Source organism: Aquarana catesbeiana, linkage group LG06, assembly GCF_042186555.1.
Source record: "Aquarana catesbeiana isolate 2022-GZ linkage group LG06, ASM4218655v1, whole genome shotgun sequence".
NCBI lineage: Eukaryota > Metazoa > Chordata > Amphibia > Anura > Ranidae > Aquarana > Aquarana catesbeiana.
In genome coordinates, this window is record NC_133329.1 from 347,516,875 (window position 1) to 347,543,956 (window position 27,082).

Consider the following 27,082-nt stretch of genomic DNA (forward strand, 5'->3'; position numbering starts at 1 on the left):
TCCACACCACAAAAACGCACTCCAGATCCGTTCCGAATGTGTTTCTGCATGCATGTTTTTAATGCATTTTTGGCGTGTTCCGGTGCGTTTTTGATGCACTTCCGGATGCATTCCAGGTGCTTCTTTTTTCTTGTTTTTTTTCCCACTGCACTGGGGTCCGGTGCATTTTTTTATGCGTTCCAGTGCATTCTGGTGTGTTTTTTATGTGTTTTACCGTGTTCCAGTACAGTTCAGTGCAGGGAAAATGCAGCATGTTCTACTTTTTTTTCTGGAACTGGAAAGCCCTGGAATTGACTGCACTGGTATAACCTACTTTCCATACGTTTTTGATGTAGAAAAAACGCACTTGACTGCATGTGGTGTAAACTGGCCCTTTTAGAAGAGTCAGAAATCTCACTATGTTATTGCATTAATGTATACACTGTAATTCTATACTGTTTAACACTCTAAATACTCACTGTCTCGATAGTGGACACGCAGACACTTGAGTCCTGATACATTGTCTCTAATCACTACTCTGTTAGATCCCGTGGACTTGTCCACCCGCTCAATGGCTTCATAATCACGGTCCGTGTAATAGAGGAAGTTCTCGAAGACGGCTATTCCCCAGGGGTGCGAGAGGTGCTGCACTATAGTAACTCGGTTTGAGCCATCCACATTTCCTTTTTCAATCTAAAAGATCAGTTATCATTGTGTTAAATAAACATCATTTACACAGGAAATCCTTAAAGCTCCTATGTATGATCCTATTAGTTTAATACCTACCCCTAAAATTAGTAACACAGGGTAAGAAAGAAAATATATTTCCATCAAGTTAACTAACTAAATAGATGTCATGTTTCTATTCCTACGGGTTTCCTTTAAAGGGGTTGTAAAGGTAATTTTTTTTTTTTTTTTAAATAACAAACATGTTATACTTACCTTCACTGTGCAGCTCGTTCTGCACAGAGTGGCCCCGAACCTGGTCTTCTGGGGTCCCTCGGCGGCTGTTTCAGCTCCTCCCCGCAAGCATTTACCACCTTAATGCGAGCTCCCTCGCATGGTGGTGAGTGCTTGCGGGCGCGCTCCCGTGATACAGCCGGCGGCTATAGCCGCTCGCTGTATCACTCGGCCCCGCCCCCCGGCGCGCCGCGTCATCGGATGTGATTGACAGCAGCGCGAGCCAATGGCTGCGCTGCTTTCAATCCATCCACTGCAGCCAATCAGCGACCAGGCTGAGCTGCAATGAAGATGACGAGGACGAGCAGCGAAGATTCGAGGCGTCAGGTAAGTAAAACGGGGGGCCTGGGGGCGGCGGTACTGTCAAAAGTTTTTTCACCTTAATGCATAGAATGCATTAAGGTAAAAAAATGTTTACCTTTACAACCCCTTTAAATCATTATAGCTAATGCTTCTCTTTTATTTTTCATAGTTGGGACAGAAGCCCAGGACAAAGATGGGAAAATACTGCATTGTGGCCACTAGGTGGAGCTGAAGATAAATACTAATTTCCTATGATCCTCAGCTTCATCCGAAATAGTCTAATAACATAATATTTTTTGCCCCCATTCACACTGAACAAATGTACATGAAGTTTCACAGGACAAACCTATTACTTTTTTTTTTTTTTTTTTTTTATAAATATACCCCTAAGTGTTAAAATTAATGTAATGCCTAGAAATGTATTTTTTTTCCCCAATTTGCTTCCCCTTTGGCATGATACAGTTGAAAGTGTTATTTTATATCTGCTCCATAAATGTTAAAAATACCTGTTTTTTTTGCCAGAAATCTTGTGAGCTGATAACTTCCTGTGCTCTCTGCCTATTCTGCACTCTTAACATTTACATTTTTCTTTGTGGAATACACAAAAGCCCCCTATGTTATGGAGAAGAGAAGAAGGAGGACGTATCACCTGTCCTGGGGGACCACACTGCTCCTCTATAGATTCAATATGGTGAGTAAGCTTTGTCACCCCAGGACTGGAAGTGTATTATTGGCAGTTACCAGGTGAAATTAGGGGGAAAAATCTACATATAGAAAGCTAACACAGCCATCACATCTATGGACTGGTGAGCTGTCATTACTTTATGTTTTTGTATTTAGATATACAGTACTTGAAGGTTTCAGGTGGGGAAGTATTAAAGTACCCAAGTATTAAAGCTTTATTGTTATAGATAGGTTATAGATAGGAACACTTAGAATTTTACTTCTTTTGTGTTCCAAAAGCCTCAGGCCTTACCTGTTGAACCACGCTCTCAGCACCAAACAGTATGAAAGAACATTGCAAATAAAATATGTACAGAAACACATAATTACCACTCCATTGCCAGTCACTGCCCAGTAAAGTTTTTGCTCAGCAATGTCTATTGTTATAAACTCCACATGGTCCAGATTGGTGGTGTACAGGATAGATGGATTGGAGCCATCCATGTGAGCGCTGGCAATTTTCGGTGGGACGCCACTTTCAGTGCCCTGGTCCGTCCAATACATCTTTCTACAAAAAAATGGCTTATTTATAAAACACTTTTCCAAAAAAGTACAGTAAATCTTTTAACGCAATGGCATAACCAGTCTATATTTTTCACATTCTGAAAATATGTTTTCCAAACACGAAGAGATCTGAACATAGGCTGGGCAAAGAAGAAAATGTTGCAGCATATTTATAAATGAGTGTAGAATGTAGAACCATCTAGGCTTTCTTTCCTGTAGGCTTGGTAACTATGGGCTGATATTATGGTCTCATACTAGGCAAGTTCAACAAAATAATAAAATAGGTAGAACAAATGAGTAACAACGATATTATAAAATAAGAACAACAAAATGGTAAAATAGGAGAAAACAAAAGAACAACAAAATGATAAAAAAAGAACAAAAGAATGATATTACAAAATAAGATGAATAACACAATGAAAAAATAATAACAAAGGAAGAACAACAAAATCATAAAATATAAATAAGAAGTAGAAAAAGAAAATATAAATTAAGAAGAAATTCAATATTTACCACACTATATAATGCTAGCTTCTAATTCCAATTCAATTAGATATACTGTATAATCAGTGCTGGTAACATTAAGTGGAATTATTTTCAATTTAGACAAAGAAGGATGAGTCAGATCCTCTGTCCCTATGGCAGAGATTTACTCTTACTTCCTGTTATGGTGTCATTGGTCACCAGGACACGAAGTGACGGGAAATCTCTCCAGCAGGGACAAGTCTTCTTTCTCACCGCAGTCAATGTGCAAGTGTATACTTAACCACATTTCAGTCCCAGTCCCCAGGACACAGTAAACCCCACCTTGGGCCCATCTAGTGACCAGGTGGTCCCACCCAGACCCTTTCTTCAGTCCTTCTCAGGCCAGCCACCTGCCTACACTCTGCCCCCTTTACAGAATGGCATGCTCAACCCCACCTCTAATTTTCCAGGGACAACCCACTCATGGCTCTCGATCACCATAATGAATGCTTTATTGAGTTACAGAGCAAGCGCAGTACCTCAAAGATGAAGCTGTGATCCTGGGACACTGCATCATCAGTGCTAAGGTGCAAGATGCCTGACTGTCCCAGCATATCTGGGACAGTTAGTATCTATGCAAACAACAATCACCCTGAATTTACTGCAAAATTTAGGGTGTACAGCAGGTGATCCTCAAACTACGGCCCTCCAGCTGTTGCAGAACTACACATCCCATGAGGCATTGTAAAACTCTGACATTCACAGACATGACTAGGCATGATGGGAATTGTAGTTCCTGCACACCTGGAGGGCCGCAATTTGAAGACCCCTGGTGTACAGGCATGCCCCACTTTTAAGTACACAATGAGGTTTATTTACTAAAGCTGGAAAGTGCAAAATCAGGCTCACTTCTGCATAGAAACCTATGAGCTTCCAGGTTTTATTACAAAATCTTAATTGAACAAGCTGGGGTTAGAAGCTCATTGGTTTCTATGCAGAAGTGAGCCCGATTTTGCACTTTCCAGCTTCAGTAAATAAACCCCATTGTGTACTTAAAAGTGGGGTATGCCTGTACATTATAAAATAGACAATAAGGAAAATGTTTGAACCTTGTTTAAGGTTTTTGTTTTTGTGTATAGCTTACCCTCTGGCTGGGTCAATAGTGATTCCAATGGGACGTCCAGCCCCAGTAGGTGTACCATTATTTGTAATAAGAGTCTTTCTAAATTTTATTTCTCCACGTAGTTTTAAAATCTATAATGACAAAAATAACATATAGTCTTCACCTACTAGAGCAAAAGAACAAATACATTTTTGCAGGATCTCAATTTAACAGTGTCTCCACTAGATTTTTTGTTACCTGTAACTCCTCTAATGCCCTGGCATTCATATTGTCTATAATTGATCTTTTCTATTAAGGGGGGAAAAAGTTTTTGAGTGTGTAGAGAGGGGACGCACACATTTTAACTTGTATAAAGGGAATATAGAACTGCTTATATTTTATTTTCCAACAAGTAATACTAGCTCTGATGGTATACTACTACTTTGTATATTTTTGTATGGTATAGTGTTTACCTCAATTGACTGAGTTGCAGGGTTTGTGTAATATAAATTTCCAGAAATCCAGTCTAAAGCCAAGCCAGTAGGAGTTCCCATCACGACCGCGGGAGCAAAAACTGTTCTGTTTGTTCCATCTGACTTTACTCTGTGAATTTCACCCTGAAAGCAAACAAAAAACATAAGGAGAACGTCCATACCCTCTATACTGCTGCGTAAACATTTTGGTAAACAATGTTCAAGATGAACTTCAAGTAATCAGCTGAATACACATTGGTATCACAGTACATATTTGGGATTTTTATAATCTGCCAAGGGATTTCTAATTCTGTACAGCCAGATTTGCAAACTAGACATTACATCAAGATCCATGACATCAACTGCAGTAGCAGCACAGTCTGGTCAACAACTGACTGAACAATGAAGACACAGGAGCTCAGTGATAGACTAGTGCAATGCTCTCCCCTCCTGTCATCATGCTGTCAAAGCCAGATTCACTGTTGGTACTGTTCCTTCCTCTTCCAGTGTGAATGTTGTCACAGGAGGCTAATCTCAAGAGCAGTGGCGGCTGGTGTTTTTTTTTGTTTGGGGGGTGGGGCAGCAAACAATAACCCTCCCCCACCCCTCCTCTCCCCGGGCAACCGGCAGCATCCCCGCCTGCTCTAAGTCGGTCAGTCAGCGGTCGGGTCATCGCAGTTTTCTTCACCCCGAGTTCATAATTTTTGAAGCCTATTAGAGCCTCTGGTTTTAATCACGTGCTTAAACCCCTCCCCATTGGAATCCATGGTCTGGCGCCCTGCTTGTAGATTAGGGGGCCAGACGCATGGATGGGGGGGGAGCGCCCGTGCGCCCCTAATAGACGGGCTGCGACTACTCAAGGGGGATTTAGGTACTTATAATAGCTGCACTTAAGTATACATTTAACAATATTAATTGGTACAAGCCTTAAATATTCAAATAACAACAATATGGTAAAACATGTGCAGAGTTCTATAACAAAGCAAGACTTTGTAAGACTAACGAGTCACATGACTCCGGGGAGGGAAAATGGCTAATTGGGCCCAATTTGGACATTTTTACTTAGGGGTGTACTCACTTTTGTTGCCAGTGGTTTAGAGATTTATGGCTGTGTGTTGAGTTATTTTGAGGGGACAGCAAATTTACACTGTTATACAAGCTGTACACTCACTACTTTACATTGTAGCAAAGTGTCATTTCTTCAGTGTTGTCACATGAAAAAATATAATAAAATATCTACAAAAATGTGAGGGGTGTACTCGCTTTCTCAGTCAGCATTAATTATGTTAAATCCTTATGCTGCTAGCATTAGCACAATGTGTAAATAGGAAGGTATTTTATATTTATTTGTTTGTAACTTTTTTTTTTACATTTCTTCAGTTGCTTCCTGGTTTTTGCCCTAGGCCAAAATTATGTGATACATCCCAGGAGTCTTCATGGGTGTTTTTTCTTTTTCTTTCATCTGGATGAGGGGAGGAGAGGCTTTCTCAGCTAACCATACCCTCATGTCTTCAAGCCTAAGCTAAGGGCAGCTAGATTCCAGGAAGTAAAGGGTACACAAATCATCTGCCCTTACTCAAGATGACTGTAGATAGAAATGCTTGGAGGGTGTTTTTCAAAGTGATTGCTCAACAAAATAAAGCATGGAGTCATGGATGAATGGTGAGTTTACTTTGAATATTAAAAATGAATCAAATAGAGTTTTCAGTTTGTGATGCTCAGATACAGTTTCGTTCTGCTTTAATATAAATAAGAAACATGTAATTATTTCAGATTCATAATCAATATTTAAACTGTGGTACTTACTGGATGTTCAATCCAATAAAGCATTTGCTCCTCATCATCAAAATCCACATCATACCCATTGCGAATACCCGCTATTGGTACCATGGCATCATTGGTCAATACTTCTGGGTTAAGAGACATCCCATATATGATATTATCTCTTATGACAATGAGGAAGGGCTTGTCATCTGGGTAAAGGAAATAAACAGATCAGTTAAATGAGAAAATGAAGTCATCCCCACTTAGACAATTTTAATCAATGCAGCCAATCTATACCGTAGACATTTAGCACATTTTCATCTCAATAGCAAATGTTTAAAAGTCTAACTCTTTTGTTTAGGGCAGAGTGGGGAGGAGATTGAACCTGTTGAGCTTTGATTTATGGCCTGTGTCTCCAACACATAGATTTACCCTCACTTCCTGTCTAGAGAGGAAACCTCTCCAGTGGGTACACAGACATCAACACAATACTTTTTTTTTTAGTAAAAGGGAAAAGGGTTAGATTTTCTGTCAGGTTATCACAACCGTCTGTGACTTCACGTGTTTTTAACACCAGGTGTCCCCATCACAGTGCCCATATTGATCAGATGTCCCCAAGGTGCCCGGGACCCAGGACAATCCTAGATCATTGGAGCGACGGACTTGGCCTTGATGGGGTCCCATGTGCGGCTGGGGCCCCTGGGCAGTGCCCAGGGGTAAACGCTTGATAAGACGGCCCTGTGCATATGATTTTTTTCATACTAACTAAACAAAAATAGGATGTTGAGTTCATGTACGATAACAATTTTAAAGTCTGCACACCTAGCTTTTGTCGATGAAAAATCGGAGTCTGCTGTTGAAATCACCATACTAACGATCCAAAAGTCAGCAGATCGTTCGTCAGACGAAATTTTACTTCTGATTTTTGTATCGTGTGTACGGGCCTTTACACTTGCCTTTCCTGCAGTTTACTCAACAGACTTCATAGTAAGATACTGGGGGTTGGTTTACTAAGGCAACTAGACTGTGCACTTTGCAAGTGCAGTTACACTCATTTTCCTTAGTAAATGTAATGTAGTAAAGCGTCACTTTGCAAAGTACACCCAATCAGGTGCAAATAAATAAAAAAATAAAGCATTTTTGTTTGCACATGATTGGATGATGGAAATCAGCAGAGTGAAAATTAGTGCAACTGCACTTGCAAAGTGCACAGTCCATTTGCCTTTAGTAAATCGACCCCCAGCTTGAATTACAACATGTATGCGATATGTGCAGAGCAAGTCTTTCATTACTGTCAATTAATTATTCCCGTAAGAAAAGCCAGATTTTCACCCATGGTGGTTTACAAAGGAACCATCCGTGAAATGTTACAGCAACAAAACATTTAAATTATAGGTTAAAAGGAATGTTTAATTGACCTGTCTTAATTAGGACAGAATGCTGCCTTTACTGGGCTTCGCTTCACTACACTTGTCATTATCATTCCTTTTAAAGCAACCACACTAATTAAACTTTTAAACATAACATTGCTACGTTAACCAAGCATATGTTATAAGACAGTCCATTACATGCGCTGCTGTGTTCTTCACAACTATCCAAGTTAATAAAGAGCAAAATGTGCTAACGCTGGACTCCAGGCAGCTAAAGAATGTTCAGATTATCGTAGTTCTGTATGAGTTAAATGAATTATTTAAATGAATGCAGTATAAATGCCGAAATTTTAATTAGCATCAGCCACTTGCAATCCGGTATAGACATTGATTTATCCACTTGTCACTCTTTACCCATGATATGGAGGCTGCATACATAGTAACATGTCTTTATTTGTATGTGTGTTAAATTAAAAAAAAAACTAATAAAAATTATTTTGAAATTATTTATTAGAATTTATGGAAATGTTCTTTCTCGGCTCTTTTCACATGAAGTGGAGTCTGATTCAGTCAGCAAGAGTTCCGTGAGCAGATTCCCTGCTGAATCAGAGCTGAATGGGAAGGATGTCAGTTTTTTACATCCATTCCTGTTCAGTTTGTGCTCATCAGACACAGGCAGAACTGTGACAGCTCAATAGGTGGCTGGATGTAAACAGACTCTGCTATCCGTTTACATAATGCTACCTCCAATCTGTCATGTTTAGGTTGGGAAAACCTAGATGGACCCCGAGGTAGACGGTTGTAAACAGAAACAAATCCATTTACATCCACCTGTCCATAGGGCTGCATGGAGCTTCCAATCAGGTGCTGCAGAAAATCTGACTGGTGGCGCTGGTTGGAATGCCCTTGTGAAAGGGCCCTTAAGCCTCGTACACACGATCAGATTGTTGGCGAACAAAACCGTGGAATTTTGTCCGAAGGGAGTTGGCCCAAACTTGTCTTGGATACACACGGCCGCACAATTGTTGGCCAACATTTACGAACCTAGTGACATACTACGTTGTTTTTCAGCTCTTTAGCGTCACCCTTTGGGCTCCTTCTGCTAATTTCGTGTTAGTAGAAGTTTGGTGAGTGTTGATTCGCACTTTTCATTTCGCACTTTTCATTTTGCGCTTTTCAGTTCGCACTTTTCAGTTTGTTTCTGAACGGCCGTTTATCAACCAGACATGTTACGGAATCGGTTGTGTTATTTACTATTGCCCTTGGAGTTATTGCTTTGACATTATTTTTTTGGTTGAATAATGATTTTATTTGGTATATTTTCTATATTTTTGGATGCATAGAATGCACTTTTTGGTTAAGTTCTATTGGCAGATAGCATGTCTAATTTTATTTGTTTTCTTTTTTTAATGCACAATAAAAAAAATTGTGGATAATAATACTTGGCTATGTGTTTTACTTCAAATGACGGTTTGGGAGTAGGCAGTTACATTTAAAAAAATACAATGTAAAATTGACAAGGGACACCAACATAGTTGTATATTTGATCTTAAAAACTACGAGATAATAGTGTTGTGGTAACTTGGCCAAATAAAATTAAAAAAAGCATAATAATATTATTCTCGATATGACTGGAAAAAAAAAGCCTTTGAAAATGTGTTTGCCATAACTCCATCAGTATCACCAGCAAAGCAGCTTCATTATTATCCCATTAAAGAAGAAGAGAATGCGCGCTGCATTTCGAGATTTCATAATTTGCCACGTCACGAATGTTAATTCTGCATTACGAACGCTAGTTTACAAGATCGACCACTTCAGACTCGTCCTTGCTTCCGAGCATGTGTGTTTATACTCTGGAGTTTTGTCCAACGGACTTGTGTACATACGCTCGGAAAATCCGACAACAGACATTTGTTCGTGGAAAATTTTAAAACCTGCTAGCTAACATTTGTCCACGGAAAATCCGATAACAATTGTCAGATGGACCTGATTGTGTGTACAAGGCTTTAGACTAGAATTCACTATATGAAGCTTTTCATGTATGTATTGGTATGTGATAACCACAAGCTTACTGGCTAATTAATAAAAGGAGTCATTTCCCCCTTATATGGGTTCTCTTCGTATACTCCATCTTTAATTTCTTACATACCACCATGTGCGCTTTGAACTGTGTGGAACACTTAACTACCTTTTAATTGCCATGGGCAGTCTGTTTTAATCTAGTCAAGGTAATATCAGATCTCAAGGTGCTCTATATTGCTATGTTGAAATGAAGACAATGGTTAAGAATGAGCATACCAAAATCTAATCTATGTGCTGAAAGTTTGTGCTGAGAGACAAAAATAACACTGTCATCGGGGATTAGTTTCATAATAAGTCTCAGAAGACTGAGCAAAGCCTTTTTTTCTAACCATTAACAATAATTAAAATCTTTCACAATTAAATTAACTAGAGATACCATCTCTATGGCTTCAGAGTTGCCAACATAAAGCCTTTCATTCACTGAAAGCACTGTACGTTTTGGAGAGTCTGTAGATATAAGAGACTTGGGGAATGATGGTGGTCTTGTAAGCAGTCATCCTCAGCAACTTGATCAGCAAATAAACTAGACATTCAACATTTGGAGGACAATATATACAGGCAAGAATGTGCTAATGAGTTTTTTTTTAATAAAAAAAGAAGCAAAAAATGTATGTATACCCTAACAATGAACTTCTCTTAGCTAACTTTTGGAATGTTAAATATACAATTTCGTTAATTTTCTTAAAGAAGTGCAATAATAAATCAGTTCATTAAGTCAGAAATTTAAAGTTGTCTTGCAGAGAATAGGAGAGAAAGAGTGTTTAAGAGGTTTAGCTCAACCACAGTGGCATTACAGAGGGAGAGGTCAAGAGCAACATGGTTCCTCTATGGTTTCCTGGGTCACAGGGGGAGCTATCCAAATGGATGCTGGCACTCCATGTGACTCTGGCAGGAATGTTTGGTCGGGCAGAGTCTATTTGACACCCTGGTCCTTGGCTTGGCGTGCATTTCATATGTGGGTAGTGCAGGGACAGGTCACCCATCTGTCAGGGGCAGTAATTAGCGGCAGGAAGAGATTCCAGATGAGTAGAGAAAGAGCAAGGACATGCCATCTTTCCTGAAGTCCTCCCCATTTGGGCAGAGACCAGCCAGGCCACATTCCACCGCTTGAAACAGATGCTGTCGGTGTACCTGAGACCTACTGCTATGCTCTTCATTGCAACACTCTGTGAGTGCAGCCGGTTGGGTTTTCTTTCCGGGTAGTTGTGCTTTGTTGAACTTAACTTCAATTAAGTTCTATTCCTGCAACTGGACACTGAGGCTGGGTTCACACTATTGTGCATAGCATGAGATTGTGACCGGCTCACTTTGCAGCCAGTTCACACATCTCTGCAGCGGCTCTGGTGCGAATTGCACAGGAGTCCTGTGCGTCTTTTGGTCTGTTTCAGGTCCGAACTCAGCCCAACATTAGGGCTTAAATCGGACCTAAAAAAGTGAATGGAGATGCACTGGACTCCTGCTGTGAGCCGCTGCGTTCTCCAGTGTGAACCCAGCCTTAGGGTTTACTGCACCACGCACCACACTCCACCTCCTCACAGGCTGACACCACTTAGTCCACAAAAATGCTGTGTGCTGTCCATTCACAACAGAACTTTGAAGCTGAGTGCATTTCTGGCAGATCAACAGGAATTGTCTGTACTTGCAGTGTCCTTAAAGGAAGATAACACGTTGAAAGGAGGATCAAAGCTAACTTTTACAGCAAAAGTTGTTTTTTTGCACTTAATGGACATTTAATATTTTTGGCTGGAGTCCAAGTGTAAAGAAGATAAGTAATGTAAATGAAACTGTAAAATTTTTCAACACTACTCTTCACTTTGATAGCATAGAGTATTAGTCATTAGAACATTGTTTTAAATTATCCTACAACTGCATTTTTCAATTGGCATGTATGTATGGTAGGCACCTAATGAGAGCCTAACATGGAAACGTCTATCTCAGATATAAATGACTAGAAATGCCATGCATCCAACAATCATATTAATACAGCAGTGCACATGACTGTAACTATCATGCACTGCTCTTTCCAAACAAACAAAAGTGAGGGCGAATAAAGATTCAGGAGCTCACAAAGGACCTTTCCGGGAGGAAGAAAAACACAGTAAGAAACTATATCATGAAAAAAAGTTTACAGTTTCATTAGGTAGTGGATGTGTATCAGGGATGTGCAGTCAGGGGAGGCAGGTGAGGCAGAGCCTAAAAAACATAAAAAAAAAAACGATCGAGTTTCAAGGGAAGTTTGGGAAGTAGGTAGCTGAAGTCCTACCCCACCATGGGTCAAATTTCGGACCTATAGTTTCGGAGATACGGGGCTCCTTGTGCAGTCTGTCAGAAGCTACATACAGAGCGGCCAGTTTAAATACAAGGTGGCACACTCTGTTTGCAGCAGACTGAGAGGATGAGCTCAAAGTGCCTCTCCTCACTTCTTGTCAGAGGCACTGAGCTCATTGGACAGCTTAGAGTCTTGGACCAATGGTAAAGTACCATTGGCCCAAGCCGTCCAATAAAAATGCTGCAGTGGAGGCTCTCCTCTCACTGCAGTGTCATAGAAGGGGCATGTTTCTAAAGACAAATGCTCCTTTCCAGTCCAGCCCTCTTAACTACAAGGAAAATACATGGGTATATGGTTATAAGATTTACCCACAATCCCATGTTTTTCTCACACAGTTAAGAGGGAGAATGAGAATCTGCTGCTGTTGAAAAGGTACTGTTTTAACCACTTCCTGACCAACCGCCGCAGTTATACTGGGACAGGTTGGCTCCCCTGCGTGAGCCGTCATAGCTATACGGGTCGGGATAGCAGGCGCGTACGCGTCCGCTGCACAGCGGGGGTGCTGATGCTTATGGCTGACGGTCACGATGACCACCGGCCACGAGCGATCGTGAGCAGGAGAGACAGAACAGGGACGAGTGTGTGTTATCATACACTTCCCTGTTCTGTTCTGACAGGAGTGACAGATCGTGTGTTCCTATTAGCTAGGAACCACGATCCGTCACTTCCTCCAGTCAGTCCCCTCCCCCTTCAGTTAGAATCACCTCCCAGGGAACACAGTTAACCCCTCGATCGCCCCCTAGTGTTATCCCCTTCACTGCCAGTGACATTTTTACAGTAATCAATGCAATTTTATAGCATTGATTGCTGTATTAATGCCAATGGTCCCACAAATGTGTCAAAATTGTCCATAATGTCACAGTCACGATAAAAATCACAGATCGCCGCCTTTACTAGTAAAAAAAAAATAATAATAATAAAAATGCTATAAATCTATTCCCTATTTTGTAGACGCTATAACTTTTGCGCAAACCAATCAATAAACACTTATTGTGATTTTTTTTACCAAAAATATGTAGAAGAATACATATCAGCCTAAACTGAGGAAAACATTTTTTTTTATATATTTTTGGGGGATATTTATCATAGCAAAAAGTAAAAAATAATGCGTTTTTTTTTTAAATTGTCGCTCTTTTTTTGTTTATAGTGCAAAAAATAAAACCGCAGAGGCGATCAAATACCACCAAAAGAAAGCTCTATTTGTGGGAAAAAAAGACGTCAATTTTGTTTGGGTACAACATTGCACGATCGCGCAATTGTCATTTTAAGTGACGCAGTGCCGAATCTCAAAAAGTGCTCTGGTCAGGAAGGAGGTAAATTCTTCCGGGGCTGAAGTGGTTAATCAAGCTAAATCATACATTATTATGCTATATGTTATAACATAATAATTTATTATCTATTCACTGTGAAATTACTGGTTGGAAGTTATAACTCAAGCCACCTGCTTGAGTACAGATTTAGAAAATATAGTAAATAACCTTAAAAACAATATATAATAATTATTTGCATATTTCTTACTTAAGCCCTTCCCACCCTTTATATATATATAATGTTTTCTTAGCAGACACTCTAGAGAATAAAATGGTGGTCGTTGCAACTTTTTATGTCACACGGTATTTGTGCAGCAATTTTTCAAACACGTTTCTTTTAGGAAAGAAACTGTTTCATGAATAATAAAAAAAACACAGTAAAGTTAGCCCAATTTTTTTGTATATTGTGAAAGATGATGTTATGCCAAATAAATAGATACCTAACCTGTCATGCTTTAAAATTGCCTACACTTGTGGTATGGCGTCAAACTTCAGTACTTAAAAATCTCTATAGGCGACGCTGTGAAATTTTTTACAGCTTACATGATTAGAGTTACAGAGGAAATCTAGTGCCAGAATTATCGCTCTCGCTCTAACGTTCACAGCGTATGTAACCTGTGTGTATCTGACTCTGATACTAGCCAGTACCTCACCAGCCACTGACCTCACCGCACGTCCCTGATGTGTATAGATTATATTTGGAGAATAAGGCTTCATTCACACGACCGTAAAAAAACGCACATACAAGCATTTTTTTTCATTATGGATCAGAACACAGCTGAATTGTTTTCAGTTGAGCTATTCACATGTATTGAATTCAGTTCTTACACGTACACATGCATGTATAATACATAAAATAAGTCTAAACAAAGAAGAAAAATACATTATCATTATGCATAGTTACATAGTTAGTCTGGTTGAAAAAAGTCCATCCAGTTCAACCAATATGTATGCATGCACATCTTACACAAGTATTATACTGATCATTACGCAGGAATTTTTCTCGATATATCAGTAAAATTTTTATGGCCGTGTGAATGAAGCCTCAAAATATTGCTTAGTTTCCCTTTAAGACAAGACTATTTACCATTATTCCTGTTCCTATATATTCTAATATAAAAATAAGACAATGTTCACATGAAATGACCCATGTTTCCAGATTTCAACAGGTAGGTTAATTATCCTTTGCTGATTGTCAGTTATCTGCATGTTCTTTAATAACAAGTACTACAACTAACTTTGTTCTGTATTCTTTAAATCCATGCAGCTCAATGATGAAAAGCCTAACCTCTATCTACCACCTCCTTCCACTACAAAGAAGCACCAAGCTGTTCACTGACAGGCTGCCAGATGGTATCAGCAGAAGAACAAGACATGATTGTATTATAAAGCTCCCACTTTAAGCTTCTGGACACTTTTGAAGTACTGAGAATGTAGAAGAGGCTCTGATGTTAGCAGATAGCTTAAAGCTTTGTATTTGTATTTCCGGTATTGCCAGTCAACTTGGAGCTTACGGTAAATCACAGAAAAAAGTATTTAATAAAACTTCCTATAAATTTAAATACTTAAATGTCATATGTATTTTACAGTATATGTATACTGTTAACTGTATATCATACATACAAATATATATTAAAAATTGTAATAATAGAAGTTCGTAAAAAAAAAAAAAAAAAAAAAAAAGCTCCTGATGATGCACGTGGCTCGAAACGGCCGTAGAGCTTTATTAGTAGACGCCTGTGGTTCAGCCACCACTCTGTTACAGTTTGGTGGCATCAGATGTAAGTTTGTGGATACCAGCAAACCTGTTCCTGTATTTTATATACCGTATATACTCGAGTATAGGCCGACCCGAATATAAGCCGAGGCACCTAATTTTACCACAAAAAACTGGGAAAACGTATTGACTTGAGTATAAGCCTAGGGTGGGAAAATGCAGCAGCTACTGGGTAAACAATGCCCATCTCCAGCCTCATTGTGCCCATTTGCAGCCTCACTGTGCCCATTGGAGCCTCACTGTGCCCATTTGCAGCCTCACTGTGCCCATTTGCAGCCTCATTGTGCCCATTTGCAGCATCATTGTGCCCATCTGCAGCCGTACCTTTGATTACTAAAACAGCAGGTGTTATGCAGTCTGTTCGGCAGCCGTCCATTGTAACACTGATACAGTTTCCCAGCATTGTATCAGTATTCCTCTATCACGGAGGAGGAGGAGGAGGAGGAGGAGGCGGGGCTTTGTTACAATGGACGCCTGAACAGACTGCATAACACAGCGGGAGACACCCGCTGTTTTAGTAATCAAAAGTACGGCTGCTGTACGGTATGTGGATTGTATTGCTTTTAACCTTTTTAAAGATTTTACTGCTTGGCATCACCAATAAATACTACACTATAAGCTTTTTCTCTGATTTTGGTGGTTCGTTCTATCGGGTGAGAGGGAGCATTCCCTCAGATGTCCCTGAGAAGTGCTTTGGAGAGAGTTGATACCTGGTGGATCTTAATTTGCTACTGCATGCATTTCCCATGAGGAGAATCATAAAGTAACAAGAGAGTTTTTCTGTTCTATATGTTAGACAGCATTTTGGTCTGGTGCATTTGCATTCTTCACGTATGGTTCACTACAACTATTTTTTTACGAACTTTGATTATTACAATACTGTCTGATTAATACTTTATACACCTAATACTGTATGTGATTTAATGGTCACGGGTGACATAATTTTTAGAGTGCTGCATTTTCTTTTATATGTATGATACTGTGTTTTGTATATCTACACTGATTGCATGCTCCTTTGTACTGACCAAATTAGCGCTGACATACACCATTTTGAAATACTAAAATTTGTGTTGTATTCTTAGATAAATGATTCAACATCAATCACAATTTTTAGTAGTTTTTGGATAGGGTGGTGAAGGTTAAGAACCTCTGTTAGGTTTTTACTCCGGTCTGTCTCCCCACAGAAGAGATTTTACTTAATTTTCTGTGCCAATGACAAGGGATCACTAAGACAGGAGTTGAGGTAAAATCGTACCTATGGGGACCCAGAAAGCAATTTATACTTTAATTACAAATCACTTTCCAGTCGCTTTGCAGTTTTTCCCTAGTGGCAAGGAAATGACTACTAATAGATGGAAGCACATCATCTGTAACATCTATATATTTTGCTGGACAGAGCAAACAGAGTATGCACTTTGTCTATATTCAGCCACAAAGAGGAGACATTTTTTAGTAAAAAAGACAAACCATAGCAAATTTCTCTGCCAGAATAATACATTCTGTAAGAGCAATGAGTAGAGACTTTCCAAGACAGAACCGGTGACATCAGGGCTGGGTAGAGGGGTTGTTGGGTCAGCTGTGGCCGGTTGTCACTTAGAAGTGTCAGGGATGGTACAAAAGATCCGAGCAAAGCAAATCTTATACTGCATGAATTCACAATAAGTGTAAATGTAATCTGGTGGATTAAAAAATGTCTAATAAATTCAAGTTCCATTTTACTGCTGATGGTTCTTTAAGTAAGATCTTATGTGCAAGCACTCTGAGATGACTAAGATTTTAACATAAAATTATCTATTTCTTTATCTGTTATCCAAGGCCTATGGGTAGAGAGCACTCACTTTCCCAGGCCCCAAATGCACAGGTGCGTCTCATAAAATTATAATATAATCAAAAAATTAATTTATTTCAGTAATTCAATTCAAAAAGTGAAACTCATATATTTTAAATAGATGTGTTACGCACAGAGTGATATATTTGAAACATTTCTTTCTTTTAATTTGATGATTATGGCTTACAGCTAGTGAAAACCCAAAATTCAGTATCTCAGAAAATTAGAATATTAACATTTTTTTATTTACCAAAAAAAAAAGGATTTTTAATACAGAAATGTTGACTTACTGAAAAGTATGTACAGTATAGTATGCACTCAATACTTGGTCAGGGGGCTCCTTTTACATGAATTACTGCATCAATGCGGTGTGCCATGGAGGCGATCAGTCTGCGGAACTGCTGAGGTATTATGAAAGCCCAGGTTACTTTGATAGTGGCATTCAGCTTGTCTGCATTGTTGGGTCTGGTGTTTCCCATCTTCCTCTTGACAATAACCATAAATTCTCTATGAGGATTAGGTCAGGCGAGTTGCTGCCCAATCAAGCACAGTGATACCATTATCATTAAAGCAGGTATTGGTACTTTTGGCAGTGTGGGCAGGTGTTTTCCAGGCAGCAAGTCCTGCTGGAAAATGAAATCAGTATCTCCATAAAGCTAGTCAGCAGAGGAAAGCATGAAGTGCTATAGAATTTCCTGCTAGAGGGCTGCGCTGACTGGAATTGATAAAACACAGTGGACCAACACCAGCAGATGAAAGTGCCTCTCCACTCTCCCTCCAGACTCTGGGACCTTGATGTCCAAATGAAATGCAAAATTTTCCACAGTCAGTGATGATTTGGGGAGCCATGTCATCTGCTGGTTTTGGTCCACTGTGTTTTATCAAGTCTAAAGTCAGCACAGCTCTCTACCAAGAAATTCTAGAGCACTTCATGCTTCCCTAACAATGCAGATAAGCTGAAAATCGTTATCAAAGCAACCTGGGCTTCCATAACACCTCAACAGTGCCTTAGACTGATCGCCTCCATGCCACGCCGCATTGATGCAGTGATTCATGCAAAAGGAGCCCCGACCAAGTATTGAGTGCATACTATACTGTATATGGACATACTTTTCAGTAAGCCAACATTTCTGTATTAAAAATCCTTTTTTTTTTACTGGGCTTATGTAATATTCAAATTTTCTGAGATACTGAATGTTGTGTTTTCTCTAGCTGTAATCCATAATCATCAAAATTAAAAGAAAAAATGCTTGAAATATATCACTCTGTGTGTAACACATCTATATAAAATATATTGGATTCACTTTTTGAATTGAATTATTGAAATAAATGAACTTTTTGATGATATTCTAAATTTATGAGATGCACCTTTATGTATGTGTATTACTTTTTTCAACCATTTTCCAGACCTGGCTATAGACAGGTAAACAGCTATTCACCTTATGTACTGCATGCTAAAATTATTTGTGATTCAAATTAATTTGCACCGCTACCAAAACATAAGACTTCCATTATGTTGTGTGTTGACCCAATAACGTGGTACAGCCCCCCCCCCATGTTTTCTTACCTCTCTGACAGTTCACCTGATCATCAGTTAATGACCACCCTGAGGGGCAGGCACAAGAATAAAACTTGGCAGAACTTGATGACAACAAACAAAGATGGCTGCAGGGGTTTGAGGCACATGGATTCTGACCTGAAATTACAGAAAATGTATATCACATAATGAGCTAATTTAATATTTTGTGCAAATAAGAAACATTGTAAACAACTTCTTGTACCTGTTCATTTAGTTTACAATATAAGACTTATACCATGCTCTGGCAAAACAGCTAAAAGCAGGACAGACTTGAATACTATATGGCAAAACATAAAGTTATATATATATTTTTTATTAAAACATATATGTGTTAATTAAATTCTTACTGAATTGTAATAAGGAGTGGGCACACATTTGAACCTATTTCAAAAGGGTAATACATTGCATAAATCCATTGAACTGAATGGAATGTATTACTTTACAGCAACCAAAACAATGAAAAAGGTTTTGGAAATCCAAAAAAATGTATTTCTGTTCCACCTGTATAAATAGGTTGGTGTTGTGTGCATACTACCGTATGATACTCCCACATAACTGTAAATACTGATGGGAGAAAATTCATTGTTAGATGAAGCTGCACTGTGTGTAATAATTAATAAAGTGTCCAGACTTTTATTGAATATTACAGACCTTTTGCATCAGGCTTTATTGAGCTGCCATTTTTAGTATAAGCAGCACAAGGTTGGGTTGATTTATTAATTAAAGGCAAATAGGATGTTCACTTTGTAAATTAATGTTCTCTTTGCTTAGTGAATGTGGCGCCTTCATCATCCAATTACGTACAAACCAAAATACTGGTTTTTTTTGTAAAGTAAATTTTTTTATCGCATTCATAAAGTTAAGGGAACATTCCCTTGTAAAGTGAAAACTCCTTTGCTAATAAAACAGCCTATTTAACTTTGGTAAATCAACCTCATGGTCTCTAAGATGTCACAGTGTTCTATTACTGCTACTGCTAGAACTGAAGTCATTTGCTATCAATCACCAATCAGATTCAAACCTGCCATAAAAGTCTGCATCTGACTGGTGGCAGTGATACATGGAAAAAAATACAAGCAAATAAGTATCACTTAGATTTATGATGGTACTTGTTCATTTTGACTTCACTAAACCCATCTTTGACTTTGCTCCAACTCTGGGCTTGCATCCCACAATGCATTAGCCACTGGAGAGTGCAAAATTTGGTGCAGCTGTACATGGCAGCCAATCAGCTTCTAACTTCAGCTTGTTCAATTAAAGCAGAGCTCCATCCAAGGGGAAATTCTTGCTTTAAGCACCCCCCCTCCCCCTGCCACATTTGGCGTGTCATTTTTTTTTTTTGGGGGGGGTACCTAGTTTTGACAGGTACCCACTTCCACTCAGACTGCCTAGGCGATCTGAGCGGATGTTCTCCTCTCCCCCTCCCTCCCTGCAATCTTCTGGGACACATCACAGGTATATATTCCCCGCCCAATTGGTATTCGCAGCGTGACTCGCGCATGTGCAGTGCACACCCAGCTTTGAAGCCGCAAGCTGTCACAGACGGGTGCCCACAGTTTCAATGCCGGCGCCAGTGAGAGGAGAGGGAAAGAATCGAGGGTTCAGGTGGCCACATTGCTGGATCCTGGGACAGATGAGTGTCTGTTTATCAAGAGTCAGCAGCTACACTTTTTGTTGCTTCTGACTGTTAATAAACACAAAAACAACTGGAGCTCTGCTTTACGCTTCCAAAAAATGGAAGTCGATTGGTTTCTATGCAGAGCTGCACCAGGTTTTGCACGCTCCAGTTTTAGTAACTCAACCCCATGGATTTCACTTTTGGATGACATGGGCAAGTCCTGAGTTACAGAACAGTGAAGTATGCTGGGAGGTGCGTAATTGGGTTTTGTCAAGGAGAGATGTAACTTTGATGTGTTTGAAGGTAATAATGACAAGCGTCCACTTTAAACCTTTACACATACCATTGAAGATATGGCCATACATATACTCATTCTTTACCTTGAGGCTGTTTTACTGGGTGAAATGCTGAGATCCCCAGCGGGTGGTTTACATTATAAATCATGACGCTCTGGTTGCCGCCATGCCACTTATTGGCACGAATGACCCGGTTGGTGTATCTTTCAGTCCAATAAACATAGTCTTCAAATATAGTAATAGCATGTGGGTGCTGTAGTATCTGTTAACATAATGTGGTTATAGCATGATCATGACAGAACTCAGCAGTAGAATAACACGTTTAATTAATAATACATTAGAACATCTTTTTCATCATATCCTTTGTATTCTGCAGCAAACTCAGTTTTCACTCATTATTGTAACAATTAGTTAGCTAACACATGCTTGACACTTGTTTGCAGAATATATTGTTTTCTGTAAACTGGTATTGCCATATAATTATGCATACATGTATAAAATGTAACAATTAAAAAAAAATTCTTGAATCAGGGCTGTGGTCTTTTCAGAGGATTACTGAGGTTGGGCGCTGTGATATTTTCAGGAAGTTATTAACCCTGCCATGGTCTGTCTGTGTTGCCTGGTCAAGCATAGAGATCCAGGGAAGACTAGGTCTAAAATTGGGCATGTAATGATAACAGAAAGCTTTAATTTAAGAATCGCATTAGTGTGTTGACAAGGAGGAGGGAAGAACCTGGGAAGGCAAAATATATTCAGATTAAACTTCAGCTTTCACATTTTGCAATAAAAAATATAAATGCACCAATATTGCAAAAAGGATAAATATGCATTTATTTTTTTGCATGTGAGCCTGCACATTATTGCAACCATGATTAGTGGATCATGGGTGCAATGCTCTGGCTTCTGCAGACCCCTCTTGTAGCTCCAGTTTGTACTAAGGTTTGGACCTTCTATTACAGAACCAGAGGAAGTATCAATGGACAACAAGTGACATCCCTGCACTTGTGCTTCATGGAGAACGACAGTTTTGCTCCCATGGTGGCAGATAGAACAAACTGGAGTTGATTTACTAAAGGCAAATAGACCGTTCACTTTGCAAGTCAATTTTCCCCAGGGCTTAGTAAATGAAGGGAAGCTCTGCTGACTTTCATTATCCAAACATGTGTAAAATGCTGTTTTTTTATTTTCTTTGCATGTGCTTGGGTATTCTTTGCAAAGTGAAGTTTCACCTCATTCACTAAGCTCTGGGGATAATTCCATTACAAAGTGCAACTTCCCTTGCATCATGAACAGCTTTTATGCCCTTTTCAAACCAACCCTATAGTTTTTTTTTTCATTCATTCTTCACTTATTAACTCTTTGTGAACAAATGATGTGGCTGTGCGGGCCGTATCAAATACAAATTTGATAGGAGCTGGTGGGAAGGGAGTGGTTTGGAGGGAGGGGGGTAAAATATTTATCACCTCTACAGGAACTGGAGACTATAAAGTTGATTCTGCTCTGTAGTTTTTCAACACACACATCTGAATAGGTCCCTACTAATCATAATATTAACAGCTCTCATCCACATTACAGATGAAATTGTGAAATTGTAGAGCTTTGCAGCTCAGTATTTTGGTAAAGTTCTTCTCTTCCTAGGCTATCCCTTCTCATCATTCTCCTTTTATACATGCCTTACCAACTCATATCTTTCCCTCATGTTCCCATACAAAATGCAGCTTACCAAATCACTAGCCAAGGCTTGCTTTCTATTATTTCCATCGTAGTCGCAATAGTCAATGTAATCAAGATAACCATCGGCAAAATAGAGGCGCTTCGTGGGGTAATCAATGGTCAACCCATTGGGCCAATAGATCTTCTCTGAAATAATAGTTTTTCTTAATGTTCCATCCATACTGGCCCTCTCAATTCTGGGATACCTGCCCCAGTCTGTCCAGAACATCACCCGAGCCCTGTAACAAGGAGAGACTATTAGAATGCACAGTGTTCAAATTCCAAAGCCAACTCCATAACTGCATATTTTTACTTTACATCTTTATACTACCCCTTCAACTTCATACATTGTTTTCCTATTAGCTTATGACAAATTGTTCTGTTATTGTTTTTCTCAAAATCTCTAAAAATGTCTAAATTCTGCATTCATCAATTAGTGAGAGAAGAAAAAAATTAGGGACCAAAATGAACCATGTGAAAGACAAACCAATTATAAGGATTTCCTGTGGCCAAACATTTTCCAAACTTTTTCTACATAGAAATCTAAATATAATAATCAATAACCTGAAAACGATTTGGATAAAGATCATAAGACAAAATATTGATAGCCTCGTGTTTCAGGCAGTAAAGAATGGTGGGTAGAGGTATTTAATCGGCACATGTCACACACAAAATATAACTTGCGGTATTGATATGTGGTCTTATTTCTGAGAGCAACTAAGGACTCACTAATACATACAGCTGTAAGTAGGTAGACACTATTTTAACTCTTTTTTGACAAGAGGACTTCAGAGGGTAATTTCACTTTTAGTGAATCCCGCCTGTGATAATACTTACCTTCCTTCCTAATCCATTGATCTTAGTTTTAAAATGGGTTAAGCCATCTTCTCTTCATTCTGGTCATCACCGCCAGCGGTTCCTCAAAGTGCAGCTTACCCATAAGAAATTAATTGTGTTGAATCGGGTTGTGGCATGCATAGCCAGTATGAAAAGGGCCGATGGGACCTAGAGGTGGGCTGTACCCTGGGGGTTGGGTGGATTTATTAAAGGGGAAATTGCCCTTTAAACATCCAAATTCATATATACATTCTGGAGATATGAGAGCTGCCAGTCAGCAAATGAGTTGAGGGTACTTAAATATAACAAAAGGATAAAAAAATGTAACTTTAACATTCTCTTACTCTGTTCTGGGATCCAACACAAGTCCTCTTGGATTTGTCACATTCGCACTGATCAGCACAGTCCTGTGAGTTCCATCCAGCTTAGAGACTTCAATGGTTTCAAGAATATAATCTGTCCAATAAAGGTTCCGTCCTACCCAGTCTACAGCAATGCTTTCAGTCACAGTAACACCACTGTCAAAAATCTGCAATTATCAACAGCCAGTTAGTCACAGTACATGTTTACACTGTAAAATAACAGTGAGTTTTTAACTGGAACAATAACACATTTTTAAACTTTACATTTGGATAGAATGGGGAAGGATAAGAACAATTTCCTACCCAGTGGGCTACACAGGAAATGGAGGTAATTTATCCTATGGAGACATAGACAGTAATAAAATATGTATTTTGGAGGTGCCCCAGGACGACATCACTTTTATGACGAAACACGTCGGGGGGAGGGACGTCACCATGCTTTTTGATATCCCGGAAGGACGGGTGTTGATGCTAGCCGGCCGGCTTTATATTATCTATGCAAGTTTTTAACCTATTGAGTGTAAGTGCAATACTTTTTAAATTTAATAAAGTTTAAGACAATCTTACACTATGGCGAGATTTTCTTTTTAGGTCATCTTTGTCGAATGGGATGTCGTTTGACTTCATTGGACTGAATACGAGTGGTGGGAACGTTTGATTACAGTGATCCATCCCCAGATGTAGCCCCATCTGCAAGTAGACATCCGAGCTTACAAGGCCTTGGCTGGGCTATAGCCATAAGCCTGTATAGCTTGCCATCTGGTAAGCATGTCTTTTGTAAGGTGGTGGTGTACACTAGAGTGGTGTGAATCACGGTGGTGCTGTTGATACATGAACTATAAGAGACCCATCTTTATCACAAATTGATGTTTACATGAGAACAATGTTTACTCCTCACGGACTTTGCAATTGTTTATCTTTTGAGACAACTTTTATGTTTTCAGATTTTAACTTTAGCGCAGCTCTGTTTGCTTTTATAGTAATACAATATGACAAAGGTTTTAACCCTTTCCTACATTACTAATTTTGTTGTCAGTGTCTCTGAAATTCTGCTCACTTCCTGTCCCGGTGAACACAGGAAATCTCCTCAACAAGGCCCAGACAGTGATAAAAACCTGATAGACATTCTCACCTTCCTCAATCAATCCAAAAGTAAGGGCTGAAACATAGTTTTGCACTGGGTAAGCGCATTGTGATGAGGTGCAACAAAAGAAAAATGCTCCATGTCCATTTTTTATTCCCTTCCTCTGTGCTGGTAGAATACCAAAAATAAATAGGCTGCCCTAAATGGGTGTAGAATGGGCCCCAAAGGAATAATAATGGTTGGAGTTCCACTAACCGGACATGTTTTTACTGTAACAGGACAATTGAAATTGACATGTGCAATTCGTTTTGTTCCGAATACTTTTAACAAAATTTTCTGAATATTCGTAAATTCGAATATTCGTGAATTTGTAAATTCGAAAATTCGGAAATTTGAAAATTCGGAAATTTGGAATTCAAAAACCCGAAAATCTGAAATAATAACTAATAATAACTATTACTAACTATTAAATTATAGGTATTGGAATTTCCTTTCAAATTTGGCTGTTAGTGAACGTAACAAATACGAATTTATCCGAAGTTACGAATTATCTGAAATAACGAATGCCGTATCTAAACGAATGGAACGTAACTAATTATTAATAATAAATAACAATAATAATAATAAAAACTTTTTTATTATTGTTATTAATTATTAATTTGTTCTGTTTCATTTGTTTAGATGTGGCATTTGTTATTTCGGAGAATTCGTAACTTCGGAAAAATTCATATTCGTTATGTTCACTAACAGCCAAATTTGAAAGGAAATACCAATACCGATAATTTATTAGTTAGTTATTATTAGTTAGTTAGCTAGTTATTCTTTTTCGAACTTTTAGGTTTTTCTTTCTTATTTTTGGATTTTCTAATTTACGAATTGCGATCATAACGAATGACCCGAAAAATGAAAAAAAAAAAAAAATGATTGAAGCGAAAACAAACAAATTTTTCGGCAGTGCACAGAAAAAATAAAGAAGTCATAGAAATAACTTACGATTTGCCTGCCTGTTCCATTGACAAAAGCACTCCATATTTTGTCCTGCACTATGTCAGACCAGTAAATACGATTGGTGACAGAATCAAAATCTATGGCTACTATACTGCGCCCATCACGGACTATGGAGTAAGTGTAGTGAGCTTGAGTGGTGATATTGTCAGCAATGATCTGACCTCGGCTTGCCACTAGTAGCAGCAGATTTCCAAACTCTAGAAAGTAAAAGATACGTAGTTATATAAATGTTATCCTACAGGATATACCAAGTATGAATGCAGCAACATAAAAAAAAAAAAACATGAGGTGTTTTATTGCATGTAAACATTTTAAAAGAACTTCCCTGCTCTTATCAGAGAAGTAAAAGTAGAAGGCAAATTCCACCTGGGCCCACCAAGATGGTACCATCTTCCCCACTCACCTACTCCTACAAGAAACCAGGACCATATTAAAGTGATTGTAAAGTTATACATTTTTTAAAATAACAAATATGTTATACTTACCTGCTCTGCACAGAATGGCCTTGAACCACCTCGTCTGGAGTCCCACGCCAGTGCTCTCCACTATTCCGCCCTTCTGAGTGCCCCCTTAGCAAGCCGCTTGCTATGGAGGCACTCTTGAGGACTCAATGTCAAGCTGGGCTGTGTTCATCTACTGACACACACAGCATGGCTCGGCCCTGCCCCTGTTCCCTCCTCTGAGGATTTGATTGACAGCAGCAGGAGCCATTGCCTCCAGCTGCTGCCTCCATGTCCTGTGAGGAGAAAGAGGAGAAAGAGAGCACCACCACTACTCTCAAGTACAGCACTAGGTTGAGATTGGGCTAAGGTAAGTAATTAGCAGGCAGCTGGGGGGGGGGGGGGGGGTAGCTGACCATCAAAGGTTTCTTACCTTAATGCATAGAATGCAATTAGGTAAAAACCTTTAAGTGATTGTAAAGTCTCGTTTTTTTTTTCAATAAAAATAACAAACATGTAATACTTACCTGCTCTATGCAGTTAGTTTTGCACAGAGCAGCCCGGATCCTCCTCTTCTCGGGTCCCTCTTTGGCTCTCCTGGCCCCTCCCTCTCATTGAGTGCCCAACAGCAAGCAGCTTGCTATGGTGGCACCCGAGCCGAGCTGCAGCTCCCTATGTCAGACACGGAGCTGTGGTCCGGCCCTGCCCCCTCTCTCTTCTCATCAGGTGACTTTGATTGACAGCAGCGGGAGCCAATGGTGCCGCACTGTGGTCTCAGCCAATGAGGAGGGGAGTCCCAGACAGCCGAGGCAGTCGTGGACATCGCTGGATAGAGATGGGGCTCAGGTATGTATTAGGGGGGGCTGCTGCACACAGAAGGCTTTTTATCTTAATGCATAGAATGCATTAAGATATAAAACCTTCTGCCTTTACATCCCCTTTAAGGCCCCGTTCACACCTGAGTGATTTTCTGCTTGAAGCTTGCTCTAAAACACTCTAAAAACCAAATCCCATTCATTTCAATGGCCCTTGTTCACATCTGAGCGTTTTGTCGCCTGAAGTAAAACGCCTGAAGCTCAAAAAAGTACATCAGCATCTTTTTGGCAGATTAGAAGATTTTTGGACCCATAGACTTCAATAGAAACACCTGTATTGAGCATTTTACAAGTGTTTTCT

At 39.3% G+C, this 27,082-nt stretch overlaps 1 protein-coding gene across 1 annotated transcript in view; it reads right to left on the bottom strand.

The window, feature by feature from the left end:
* The window catches only part of LRP2 (LDL receptor related protein 2), a 375,159-nt gene that overhangs the window by 160,422 nt on the left and 187,655 nt on the right, over positions 1–27,082 (bottom strand). The window contains exons 27-36 of the mRNA XM_073634007.1: positions 25,452–25,663; positions 23,357–23,541; positions 22,186–22,414; positions 20,547–20,724; positions 18,537–18,665; positions 6,316–6,482; positions 4,510–4,653; positions 4,079–4,188; positions 2,296–2,473; positions 459–672 (exon numbers count right to left, since the gene is read on the bottom strand). Coding sequence (XP_073490108.1) covers positions 459–672; positions 2,296–2,473; positions 4,079–4,188; positions 4,510–4,653; positions 6,316–6,482; positions 18,537–18,665; positions 20,547–20,724; positions 22,186–22,414; positions 23,357–23,541; positions 25,452–25,663 — 1,746 coding nt within the window. The remainder of the gene's footprint in view (positions 1–458; positions 673–2,295; positions 2,474–4,078; positions 4,189–4,509; positions 4,654–6,315; positions 6,483–18,536; positions 18,666–20,546; positions 20,725–22,185; positions 22,415–23,356; positions 23,542–25,451; positions 25,664–27,082) is intronic.